General features: G+C 44.2%; 1 protein-coding gene across 1 annotated transcript in view; it reads left to right on the forward strand.

Moving 5' to 3' along the window:
- Window positions 1–13,501, forward strand: part of DTX4 (deltex E3 ubiquitin ligase 4) — a 35,801-nt gene that overhangs the window by 5,345 nt on the left and 16,955 nt on the right. The window contains exon 2 of the mRNA XM_069108059.1: window positions 11,418–12,144. Coding sequence (XP_068964160.1) covers window positions 11,418–12,144 — 727 coding nt within the window. The remainder of the gene's footprint in view (window positions 1–11,417; window positions 12,145–13,501) is intronic.

Consider the following 13,501-nt stretch of genomic DNA (forward strand, 5'->3'; position numbering starts at 1 on the left):
GAGAGAGAGAGAGAGAGACAGAGAGAGAGGGAGAGAGAGGGGGGGAGGGAGGGAAGGAGAGAGACAGAGACAGAGAGACAGAGACAGAGAGAGAGTTGAAGATGACACCTAGGTTGTGAGCCTGGGGAACTGAGAATGACTAATATGAGAGTTAGGAAGAGGGGAGAGTTTGGAAGGGAAAGATAATGAGTTCAGTTTGTGGATGTGCTGAGTTGAAGTGTTTAAAGGAAAGGCAATTGGAGATTCAAGATTGGAGGTCAGCCTAGAGCTTAGGGCTGGATAAGTTGATTTGAGGATCATCAGCAAAGAGGTGATAATTGAATCTGTAGAAGCCGATGAGTGAGGTTGAATAGAGGGAGAAGAGAAGAGGACCTAGGGACGAGGCCTGAGAGACCACCCACAGTTAACAACTAGGTAGGTTAGGATAGACCCGCCTACGTCATTAGAGGGAGTTCCTCAGTGGGGACACCCAGTAGGTCACACTTAAGTTGAACCTAGAAGGAAATTGGGGATTTTGAAAGGCAGAGGTGAAGATGAAGCATATGCCCGTCATGGTGGGCAGCTTATATATGTAGGCACAGAAAGGGGATGTACATACATGTATACACATATGTGTTATGGATGTGGGTGCATGCACACATGTGTATATGCACATATAAGTGTGTCTATTGCATTATATCTATAGATATGCCCATGTCTACATATGTATGCATGTGTGAATGTGTATATATTTATATATATATACACACTGCATATAGGAAGCAATAAGAAAGACCAAGCTGAGAGCAGCACGTGCTCCTTGGGACTCTGTAAGAAGAATCCATATCCAATGTTGATTTGGAGGTTTTACTATCACCTGCCTGAGCTTCACACCCCACCCTGCAGTAAGTTTGGGGGAACGCTCCCATCCAAGGGCATGATGGAGGAGAAAGGAAACCAAATTGCCAATGTAACTAAAAATAACTCTTCAGTCATTTTCAAAGTACTTTCAACATCATTATGAGCATCCTATGAGATGAGGTATAGTAGAGAAAGTGTTTTGTTTTGGTTTTTTAATCATCATTTGACAGATGCAGAAACTGAGTCAAGGAACAATTCAGCAGTCGATTTGGAGTTGGAGGACCTGGGTCTAAATCTATACTATCTCGGTGACATTATGGCCCCAGGCATGGAGTTTCCCTGGGCTTTAGGAGATCCATCCACCAGCCTCCACCAGCAGTCGCAGGGTTTACAGTAGACTAGAACCCCTTTGTTAGAGGCATATAGGATCATAGGATTTAGACTTGGATGGACCCTTTAGAGTTTATCAAACCCCCTCCTTTTACAGATAAGTATACCGAGGTCCAAAGAAGTCAAGTGAAGTGGCCAGGGTCACACAGATGATGCTTTCCAGAGGAAGCATTCTAATCTAGTTCTTTCTGACACTAAATCTCCCTGCTTTTTCTTCTGTACCAGGGCTTGACAAAACGATGCATCTGAACAATACACCAGGTCCTGGGCCACATGCACTGGTAGCTTTATAAGGACATTACCTCCCCATCCACCAGCCAAACTTTCAAGCTTGTAACAAAACTGCCCAAACAATAGGGAAGTGGGAGGAACTCACCCAGAGGTGACTCTGCCTCCCTTCCCTTCCTTCCCTAACCATTCCTTCCCCATCTTTCTTCCTCTTTTTGTTGCTTCATCCACTCTCCAGACCTTTTCCTGTGTTGGGGAGCTCGGTCTGCTTGCCTTGTCTGCCCGCCTTGTCCTCTCCCTACCTCCTGTGCCTTCCAGCTCTTCTCCTTGGGACCTCATTGCTGCCGGTCACCAGGGAGACCCTCTGTACTCCTCAGCTCAGCCCCAGGCTTTAAGCTCATTTCAGATTCTAAACCTGTTCCCTCCTGGCATTTTGGACCAGAGAATCAGGAAGACTTGGAGGGAAGGGAGGAATCGGTGGGCAAAGAAGTGAAACAAGATATCTCTTATTTCCACAAGCCTTGGTCAGACCTTTCATCATCATGCCCATGGTCACCTAGAGTTACTTTCTCTGGACCAATGTTTTCTGTTCTTTAGGTAGAAAGGCAGCCAAGGTTTGGCGGAAAGAGTGACAGACCTGAAGTTGGGACATACTAGGGTTTGGGTCTTGGCTCTAATGCTAACAGCCTCAGTTTCCTCATCTATAAAATGGGGGTGATAATTCTTTTTTGTTGTTCAGTCATGTCTGACTCTTCAGGACCCCTTTCCTTGGCAAAAATACTGGAGTGGTTTTCCATTTCCTTCTCCAGCTGAGGAAACAGAGGCAAACAGGACTAAATGCTTTACCCAGGGTCATACAGGTATGTGTGTCTGAGGTCAGACTTGAACACCGAAGATGATCAGGCCTGACCACCTATCCACCTAGCTAGCTGCCTGAATGATAATTCTTATACCACTGACTTTATGGATGGCTGGATCAGAGTGTAGCACTTTTCAAGTAGCAAATGCTTAATTTTTGTTGGTTTAATTGAATTCCTTCCCCCATCCCCCCAATAAAAAAGGAAAGAACAGGGTTGCTGAAATTCAAAAGAATAAGGACAGGAGAAATGCTCGTCAGTGGAAGTGAAAGAGAGACCCTGATTTTGCTCCCGACCTAAATTACATGTTTTGTTTTGTTTAATTTTTCCCAGAGTAGGAAATATAATATTAGTTAGAGGAAACTGATGGTCAGGGGGAGAGATTGGGAACAAGGATTTTCTTGTATCTTTTAGTTAGATTGTCTTTCTGTATCTTATAATAAATCTTATTATAAAATGATTATTAACAGACAGTATGGGGTGGGGCAGCTACGTGACGCAGTGAATAGAGCACTGGCCCTGGAGTCAGGAGGACCTGAGTTCAAATCCGACCTCAGACACTTAACACAAAACTAGCCATGTGACCTTGGACAAGTCACTTAACCCCAATTGCCCTAACTTCCTTCCCTCCTCCAAAAATCAAAAAGAAAAATATAAAAAAGAGAGAGAGAGAGAGACAGTATGGAGTAGAAGATAGTAGAGTATACAGAGGGCTGAGTTGGAATCAGGAAGACCCAGGGGCATGCCCTGCTTCCTCCTGGCTGTCCTTATAAAGAAGACTTCATCTTTAAGCAACGAGCAGTGTCATTACTGTTAGTAATGGTTTACTCTTACCAGCAGGACCATGGGCCTCAGTGTAAGAATAAAAGAGCCCCTAGATGTCCTGGGTTCAAATTCTAGCTCTGCCACTTGATAGCACGGGGTAATATGATGGAAGGAGCCTTGTCACTGAGGTCAGAAGGCCTAGGTTCAAATCTGGGATCTCTTACTGTGTGACCTTGGGAAAGTCATTCATTTCTTCTCCCTGAGACTCCATTTTTGCCTCTAAAATGAGAGGGTTGAATTAGATAGTCTCTAAATCGCCCCCTCCTCACCCCCCCCATCCTACCCCAGCTCTAAAAAACATATAATCCTAAAGTATTTCTCCTCCTTGGACTTCAGATGCCTCCTTTATGGGATGGAATGCTTGGAAAAGAGAATGATCTCCAAAAATCTCTTCTAACCTATGGTTTTGTGACTTTGTTCTCCCAGGAAGCCAGCTTGGTTCTGGCTCCTGTGGTGTCTGTGTCTTCATGTGGCCATGAGGGGAGTCATGGGAAGGCAGGAGCCCATCTGGGGACATGGTATATTAGAAGCAGATGTTCTAGTCTCTGCCTCAGAAAACTCTGTGCCATGAAGTATCTTGCTGTGTGTGCTGGTGGCAGGGATGGGTGGGACCAAAGGATGCCCAGAGAGGGTTGTAGTGTCTGAAGGGCCTGTGGGCCACAGAAAAAAACTAAAGTTGAAAGCCTTTTGGAACCCAAGTTTAGGCTGGACAGAAGTCTCCTGCACTATTCCCTGAAACCAAAAGAGTAGAGTATGTATGTATACCCTTTATCTCATCTAAATTTTACAACAACCATGTAAGTTAGGCTATAGAGATATCCCCATTTTACAGATGACATAACTGAGACCCATAGAACCTCATATGTATAGAAAAATAGGAATTAAGGTGTTAATGGACCTTGGAGGTCTTCTAGTTTAATTCCTTCATTTCACTGAGGCACAGAGAGGGAGAAGTGAGTTGTTTATGGTAGGGGTGGGGGGAGATAAGCATTTATGTAATATCTAATATATATCAGACTATTTGAGCCTTACAACAACCCTGTGTGGTAAGCACTGACAGCCCCATATTACACTTGAGAAAACTGAGATAAACAGAGGTTAAGTGACTTTTCCAGGATCACAGCTACTAAATGTCTTGAAAATGAATTTGAACTCATATCTTCCTGACTCCAGACCCAGCCCTCTATTCCCTGCCTCGTGATCATCAAATAGTAAGTAGCAATGGCAGGTTTTGAACCTAGGCCTTCTGGTTCAATTCAATTCAATTCAAACAATGTTTCTTAGGCACCTATCAGGTTATGGCCCCTGCCCTCAAAGAGCTTAAATTCTCCTGGAGAAACTCATTCTCCTTTGGCTCTCCTGCTAACCTTGATTGGACATTGGGGTCAGACACCTGGAGAGGTCGCAGAGAAGGCCTGGCCTCTTCCTTCACAGTGAAAACAGATGATCGGGAGGGTTCCTAGAGGCTTACAGAGTGAGTACCAGCTTCTGGAGATGCTGAGGAAGAAAACCTTCTAAACCACTAATTGTCTAATAAATGCCTAGAGGATGAGATGTAACCCTCTCCACCAGCAGCATTTGCCAGTCACTCTGGTCCAGAAGTAGCTCCTGCTGTCTAACCAAGTGGAGGATTCAGGTCAAGCAACAAGACCGCTCTTATCCCTCCAGATTTTTGAGTTCACTGAGAGAAGGCCCAATGACCTTGGGCATGAAATCAAGGAAGGTTCAAAGTGGGCTGCCTTCAGAGTGATTATAGTGCTGGGTATATTCCTTGTAGATCTAGTCTAACTGTGGGGCAGGAAGGTGGCACAGTGGACAGAGCACGGGGCCTGGAGTCAAGAGGACCTGAGTGCAAATAGGGCTTCAGACACACCTACGAGCTGTGTGGCCCTGGGCAAGTCATTTAATCCAGCTTCCCTCAGTCTCCTCATCTGTAAAATGAGAAGGGAATGGCTAAACTACTCTAGTATCCTCGCCAAGAAAATCCCAAATGGGGTGAGAAAGAGTTTAACCTGACTGACCAACAACAAAGGCTAACCCCCTCATTTTACAGAAGAGTAAGTTGGCAATGGTTTATTAAGCACCCATTTGTCAGGCTCTGTGCTAAGTGCTAGGGACATAGAGACAAAATATTAAAAGTCTCTGTCTACAGGGGCGGCCAGGTGGCTCAGCGAGTAAGAGCACCGGCTCCAGTGTTGGGACGACCTGGAGATCGAATCCCAGGCTCAGACACTCAGCACCACACCCAGAAATAACTGGCTGTGTAACCTTGAGCAAGTTACTTAACCCTGATTGCTTAAAAAAAAAAAAAAAAGTCTCTGTCTCCTCTTCAGTGCCATCCCAATTAAATTACCAAAAAGCTATTTTATAGAGCCAGAAAACATAATCATATTCATTTGAAAGAACAAAAGGTCAAGAATATAAAAGGAATTAATGGCAAAAGTAAAGGAAGTTTAACAATAGCAGATTTTCAACTATAGTATAAGGCAGTAATTATCAAAGCTATCTCCTGTTTAAGAAACAGAAACAAGGGCAGCTAGGTGGCACAGTGAATAGAGCACCAGCCCTGGAGTCAGGAGGACCTGAGTTCAAATCCAGTCTCAGACATTTAACACTTACTAGCCATGTGACCTTGGGCAACTCACTTAACCCCAATTGCCCTGCCCTTCCCCCTCCAAAAAAAAAAAAAGAAACAGAAATGTAGATAGTGGAGTAGAGCAGACATAGAAAACACAGTAGTTAATAATTATAGTAACCTTGTGTTTGACAAAAGTAAAGATATAAGCTTTTAGGATAAAAATACACTATTTGGTAGAAAGTGTTCAGAAAACTGGAAAGCAATCTGGCAGAAATTGGGTATAGACCAATATCATACACCATCTACCAAGCTAAGGTCAAAATGGATACATGACCTAGATATAAAGGGATAGATAAGGAAACTAGAAGAACATGGAACACATTACTTATGAGACTTAGGGATAGGAGAAGAATTTATGAATAAATAAGAGATAGGGAACAGTGGGAGTGTAAAATGGATAATTTTGATTACATTAAATTAAAATTTGTACAAATAAAGCCAATGTAGCCAAAATTAGAAAGAAAGCAGAAAATTGCAGAAAAAATTATATACAGTTTCTTGGATAAAGGTCTCATATCTCAAATATATAGAGAGAACTTTGTCAATTTTATAAGAATGTGAGTCATCCCCCAATTAAAAAATGGTCAAAGGATATGAGTAGTTTTTTGATGAAGAAATTAAAATTGTAAATGGTGGTATAAAAAAGTACTCTAAGTCATTATTGATTAGAGAAATGCAAATTAAAACAGCTTTGAGATATCATCTCATACCCATCAGATTGCCTAAATTGATAGAAAGAGAAAATGACAAATATTGGAGGGGATATGGAAAAATTGGAACATTAGGAACTGTGAACTGTTTCAACCATTTTGGAGAGCAATCTGGAATTATGCCCAAAGAGTTGTTAAACTGCCTATGCCCTTTGATCCAGAAATATCACTATTCGGTCTGTTTCCCAAAGTAATCAGGGAAAAAGAAAAAGAACCTATATGTTCTAAAATACTTATAGCAGCTTTCTTTGTAGTGGCAAAAAACTTGGAATTGAGGGGATGCCCATCAATTAGGGAATGGCTAAACAAGTTGTAGTATATGATTGTGATGCAATACTACTGTGCTGTAAGAAATTAACTCATTGATCTTAGAAAAACATAGAAAGACTTGCATGAAAAATAACAGAGTGAAATCAGCAGAACCAAGAGAACATTGTATGTAGTAACAGTAATACTGTTCAAAGAATAACTGTGAACAACCGAGTGATTTTGAGTATTGTAAATACTCAGATCAACTATAAAGGACCCATGAAGGAAGATGCTCTACCTCCAGAGAAAGAACTGATGAATAGAAGCATGTATATTATGGTTTTACATATATTTATAAATCTGTGTCAAATGGTGGCCCTCTCTAGAGCACAATGGGGAGGGCGGGAGACATTTCAGAACTAAAAATGTAATGAAAGAAAGAAAGAAAAACAAAAACCAATGGTACCAAAATAAACAAATAAATAAAAGTCTCTGCCCTCAGAGAGTGGACTCTTACAGAGCCAACGTGGAATGGAAGAACTCAAGAAATAATGGGGAATGGTGGCCAGGACAGGGAATTCCTGTCTAGGTCTTCACAATATTTTTGAATGGAGCCTTAGGGTGATAGGTTGTTATATCCTTTAATTCAAATTTATACACAGAAAATGTCCTGAGAGTCAGTACAGATTTAAGCTTTAGTAATTGAACTTTTAAAAAAATATTTATTTAGTATTTTATTTTTCCCCAGTTACATGTAAAAAAAATTTTAACATTCATTTTCAAAAATTTTGGTTCCGATTTCTCTATCTCCTTCCCCACCCCCCTCAGTGAGAAGGCAAGCAATTGGGGCCTTCTGATTCCAAATCTGGGCCTCTTTATACTTCCTCTTTGAGTACAGGGTGTCATTGGGAGATGGGATAGACAATATCACCGAAGCTTGCTTGTAGAGAGAATAGAGCATCCCCATCCTTCCTGGGATGGGGAGCTGCACTCCCTCCCCTATCCTAGCCCTTTCCTTATGGTCACCCAATTCTCCTTAGACCTTAATAAATACTAAATAGGAGGAAAGTTCCCATGTGTAGCATGGGGCTGAGTAGCAGCCAGCGTCTTCATCAGGAAATTATGAGGAACAATATACACGTGTGTAGTCATGCAAAACATTTCCATATTAGTTATGTTGTAAAAGAAAACATAGACCAAAAAAACTACCAAGAAAAATAAAGACAGAGAAAATACGCTTCAATCTGTAGTCAGACTCCATCAGTTCTTTCTCTGGGGATGGATAGCATTTTTAATCCTAAATCCTTCAGAGTTGTCTTGGATCATGATATTGCTGAGAATAACAAAGTCATTCACATTTGATCATCATTCATTACAATGTTGCTGTGACTATGCAGAATGTTCTCTTGGTTCTGTTCATTTCACTTTGCATCAATTCATGTAAGTCTTTCAGGTGTTTCTGAGCTCATCCTGCTCATCATTTCTTATAGCATAATAGTATTCCATCACAACCATATACCCAACTTGTTCAACCATTCCCCATTTGATGGGCATCTCCTCAATTTCCAGTTCTTTGCTACCATAAAAGAGCTGCTATAAATATTTTCATACATATAGGTCCTTTTCCTTTTTGTTTTTTATTTCTTTTGGGATACAGACCTAGTAGTAGTAGCATTGCTAGCTCAAAGGGTTGGCTTCATGTGCCATATTGGTCTACATAATCATGGAATCAGTTCACAACTCCACCAATAATGCATTAGTTTCTCAGTTTTCCCACATCCCCTCCAACATTTGTCATTTACCTTTTATGTTCTATTAGTCAATCTAATAGATATGAGGTAGTACCTCAGAATTGTTTTAATTTGCATTTTTCCAATAGTCATCTAGAGCATTTTTTCATGTAGCTTTGATTACTTCATCTGAAAACTAACTTCACAAATTTTTCCATTTATCAATTGGGGAACGACTCTTATTTTTTCCAAATTTGGCTCGATTCTCTCTATATTTGACAAATGAGAACTTTATCAGAGAAACTTATTTCAAATTTTTTTCACAGTTATGATTAAGTGTAACTTAAACTTTTAACAATCTTAAACCTATACAGAAACTTTTGGAAGATCTTGCATATATTGTAAACTATAAAGTTCACAACACATTTCCTTTGCTGTGAGGCAGGTAGGCAAATAGCTATGATTCCCATTTCCCAGATGAGGGAACTGAGCCTCAGAGAGTGGAAAGCGCACAGACCCTGGCATCAGAGGGTCAGGGTTCAAATTCTACCCAAGATACCCTGGGGTCAAATCTGTAAAATGAGGGGGTTGGATCAGATGGACTCCGAGGTCCCCTCCAGTCTTAAATCCTTTTCTCTTATGATCCTATATAGGTCAAGTGTCTTACCATTCCTCCATTTCCTTACCATTTTATTATCTTTTAACAGCTATTAAATATTAAAGTTGGGGCCCTCTGAGTCCAAATCTGGACCTCTTTTTATACTTTCTCTCTCAGAGTCCAGAGTGTCAGTGGAGGATCCTCCCTGGGATGGGGAGTTGCACTCCCTCCCCCATCCTAGCCCTTTCCTTATGGTCACCCAATTCTCCTTAGACCCTAATAAATACTAAATAGGGGGAAAGGCCCCATGCATAGCATGGGGCTGAGTAGCAGCCAGTGTCTTCATCTGGATTCTTTAGAAAGGAAATTGTGAGGGATAATTGTTCCCCTCCCCCCCTTTCTCCTCCATTCTTTCTTCTTCCCTCCTCCAAGGGTCTTACTACTCAATGAGGAATTGTTCTGTGTCTCCCAGTGGCTCTGAATGTTGTCGTTTGGGGTCATTAAGGGGCTCTGAGATGTGGGGCCTGGGGGGGGTTGGGCTATGACCCTGGCAGGGGCCTGAATAGTCATTGTTCCTTTTCTTCCCCTTTTGAATGAGAGGCTGTCCCCAGTCATAGTGGTCATGGTGTCTCCCCTCCGAGAGAAGGTTGGGGAGGGCTTAAGGCCTGGAGGAATGAGGCCTGGGGAGGGACCCTTTCCCATCAGATTGATGGGTGGTGATAAAGCTGACAGATGCCAAGATTCCTGCATCCTCAAGGTCCTCCCTCTTCCCTGACCTCCTCCTCTGTGCTTTGTTTTTGGCGTGCCCTCATGGAATAGTCCCTGATTGGAGAAAGGACCTCACTTTGGGTTTGAAGGCATGGAAACAGAGCTGGAAGAACAGAATAGGAACCTGGAAAGACTAGGCTCCCTGGGCTCTGTGAGGTATACTGAGAGGCAGCATCGGAATTAGATCCTGCCACCTGCTAGCTAGCTCAGTGTAAGATCCTGGAATCATAGATTGGGAGGGGAGCCTCAGTTTCCTCATCTGTAAAGTGGAGACCATAGTTCTTTCACCACCCATCCAGCACAGAGTGGAAAACAGAGTTCTTCAACTGTAGCAGTGGGGTGTCATTATTCTCTTCCTTCTTGGTCTTGCCACTGATGGACAGTAAAACCTGAGGGGAATCATTCTCTCACCCCCCATCCCTTAATTTCTCCTCATGAGGAACACCTATAATAATCTCTGTCTCCTCCCTTCCTCCCTCTGTCTCAGTCAAGACTGAACATTACAGGGATAGCATCTATGGTGTGCTTGGAGCCCCTTAGAGGGCAGGCACTAGATGAATAAGTAATCTCCCCCTCCTCTTCCTCCTTCTTCCCTTCCTCCTCCTCCCCCCCTTCCTCCTTCTTCTTCTCCTTCTTCCATAATTTAATTCTCTTTCAGAGAAGGAGCCACTGCATCAGCCCCAGTTTGCCTTTGCCCCTCCAGATGGCAGCTGTCCCCACATCTGTCTTCATGTTTATGGCATGTGTGTGTATGTGTGTGTTTTCTCTCTATGAGACTGAAAGCTGCCTGGGACGGAATTATAAACCCTTGAATCTATCTGCCTCATTTTACAGATGAGGAGACTGAGACCAAGGGAGCCTAATAAATACCTTGCTCCAGGACACTGTATCTTATTAAGCAACATAACTTCCTCAGCCCATATCACACTTCTCAGCACATAATACATACAGAATAAATGTTTGTGGGATGAATGAAACTTCATCCAACCTCCTCATTTAGCAAGGCTGGGGAGGTTGACAGCATCCATAGTTTAGGCACAGGAGTTCAAAAACCTGCCTATGTCCCTTACTAAGCTGTGTGACCCTGGGCAAGTCATTTAACTTTTCTGTGTCCGTTTCCTCTTCTGTAAAATGGAATTAACAGCAGTGCCCACTTCACAGGTTGTGAGGTGGTTGTAAGGATCAAGTGAGGTTATGTGTCTAAAGCATATATAAATTTTATAAAGCCTGACATTACATGTTAGCTGTTATTATTTGTGAGGCAGCACAGAAATTAGAGCACTAGTCCTGGAGTCAGCAAGACCTGAGTTCACATCTAGCCTCAGACACTTACTGTGTGACCCTGGGTGAGTCACTTAGCCTCTGTTTGCCTTGGATTCCTCGACTGCACAGTGGATCAAGGGGCACAATTTCTGTAAAGTACTTAGCACAGTGCCTGTCAGAGAGCAGGTGCTACATACGTGTTATTGATGGTGATGATGGTGAAACTGAGCACTGAAAGGTGACACCCAGTGTCACATGGTGGCAGAATGGCTGAGGGTCCCAGTGCTGGGCTGTCTAACACTTTCCTCTCCTCTCTGCCAGGGACCCTCCGTCCTGTCCGTCGAAGCTACTATGACCCAGCCTCAGCACCTGGGAAAGGTGTGGTCTGGGAGTGGGAGAATGACAATGGCTCTTGGACCCCTTACGACATGGAGGTAGGCATCACCATCCAGCACGCCTTTGAGAAGCAGCATCCCTGGATTGACCTCACCTCCATTGGCTTCTGCTACGTCATTGACTTTGGCACGATGAGTCAGATCAACAGGCAGACACAGCGGAAACGTCATATCCGCCACCGCCTTGACCTCATCTACCCCATGGTCACAGGCACGCTACCTAAGTCTCAGTCCTGGCCGGTCAGCCCGGGCATGGCCAGCTCCCCCCCAGGCCCTCCGTGTTCCTGCCCACAGTGCCTCTTGGTGATGAGCGTCAAGGCAGCATCTGGGGCCAATGGTGGCATGGGGCTGCTACCACCCATGCCTGCCCGGAAAAATATGCCTTCCCCTAGTGGGACCAAGTTGCCACCACCTCCAGGTGCTGGACCGAAGCCTCTGGATGGGATGGGCACCATTCGGGGCCCAGGGAAGACAATGAGCTCACAAGTGAACCGGAGGCAGGCAAGTAGCACACCGGCCCTGACCTCCTCAGCCTCCCCAGCTAGCCCTCCAGGGGCCACCAGCAAGAATGGGCGGGTAGCCCTGGCCACCCTGAACCGCACCAATTTGCAGCGTCTGGCCATCGCCCAGTCCAGAGTGCTGATTGCTTCTGGGTAGGTGTCTCTGTTTCTTCCTTGCTGAGGGAACCCAGCTGAAAGCTCGAGGGAATCCTTGAAGGAGTCTGGGGCTCTCCACCCCATCCTCCCTCATCTTGTAGAATGCAGGGGTGCGACAATGGCAGGCTAAGATAATGATGGTTAAGTCAGCAACTGGTGCATCACTCACAGGGAGGGAGAGTCCAGACTTCTCTTCACCTAAGAGTTTTCACTGGCATAGAAATTAACTTGGAGGGGAACTGAGCTGAGGTCCTGTTCTATGTCTCTCAAGTGGTTTGGTGGGAAGAACACTGGATTTGGTGACAAAGGGCCTGGACTTCCATTGTAATTCACAATATCACTTTGGTCAAGTCAAACACTCTTGGAAAAGGAGCACAGAGCAGTAGATAGGGTACTGTACTGAGAATTAGGGAAACCTGGGTTCAAATCCTGCCTTGTTGAACACTTACATCTGTGTGACTCTAGGAAACTCATTTCCTTGGCACTCAGTTTCCTCATCTGTAAGGGATTGGACTAGGTGATGGTCACCCTTCCTCAAAGTTCTGAATCCTAGAAAGTTCGTTCTTCTTGGCTTGGTGACCATAAGTCTAAATGTATAGAGAAGGTAGCCTTGCCCAAGGGTGTTGTCTTGGGCAGGGGGCGGTGATCTGTTTTCTCCTCCTTGCTCCCCATTCTTAAACTAATCTCTCCATTGGATCCCTTCAGCATGACCTCTCCAACCTCTTCTTTCCTTTTGGGGAGCCCCAGATCTGTTTCTGGTCTTTGGTTGACCCAAATGATTAAGGTGACTTTGGGCCCAAATTTCCCCAGTACCTACTGTATTCCAAGCCCTGGGGAACCAAAGCTAGAAATGAAATCCTCTCTGCCCTCCAGGAGAGACCTGAGGATGGACTTACCCTCTGCTAGATTTGTGCTCCTGGGAACATGGCCCAATTTGAAATGGAATCTTAGAATCTTAAAATGTAAGAGCCCTCCTCGTAAAGATGGGGAGCCCCTGGGCTGGCTGAGCTCCTGGGGAGGGAACCACATGGGGATCCAGAAGGCCAGCATGGCGCCTTCTGCCCCATCTCTCATGCGCTCATCACCAGTCATTAAAGGTTTCCAGCCAAGGCCCATGGACCGCTTGTGGCATCAAGTCTCAGATGTCTGTGGTCATTCCTGGTGCCTCTTGAAAGTGCCAGCAAAGCCCAGTGATGTAAACTGGGGGAGGGAATCCCTGAATCCCTTTGGATCCTAATGGGTGAGTTGGTTATTCATTCTCTGCCCCCCTTTAGATGCCAGTGGAACTGGAGGCAGGGAGTAAGGGTGGGTGGGTGGGCAGTAATGTATCAAAAGGGCTATACAAAGTAGTTTC

Source organism: Petaurus breviceps, unplaced genomic scaffold, assembly GCF_028583685.1.
Source record: "Petaurus breviceps papuanus isolate PSGF00001 unplaced genomic scaffold, PetGlider_PUasm1.0 90330, whole genome shotgun sequence".
Classification (NCBI taxonomy): domain Eukaryota; kingdom Metazoa; phylum Chordata; class Mammalia; order Diprotodontia; family Petauridae; genus Petaurus; species Petaurus breviceps.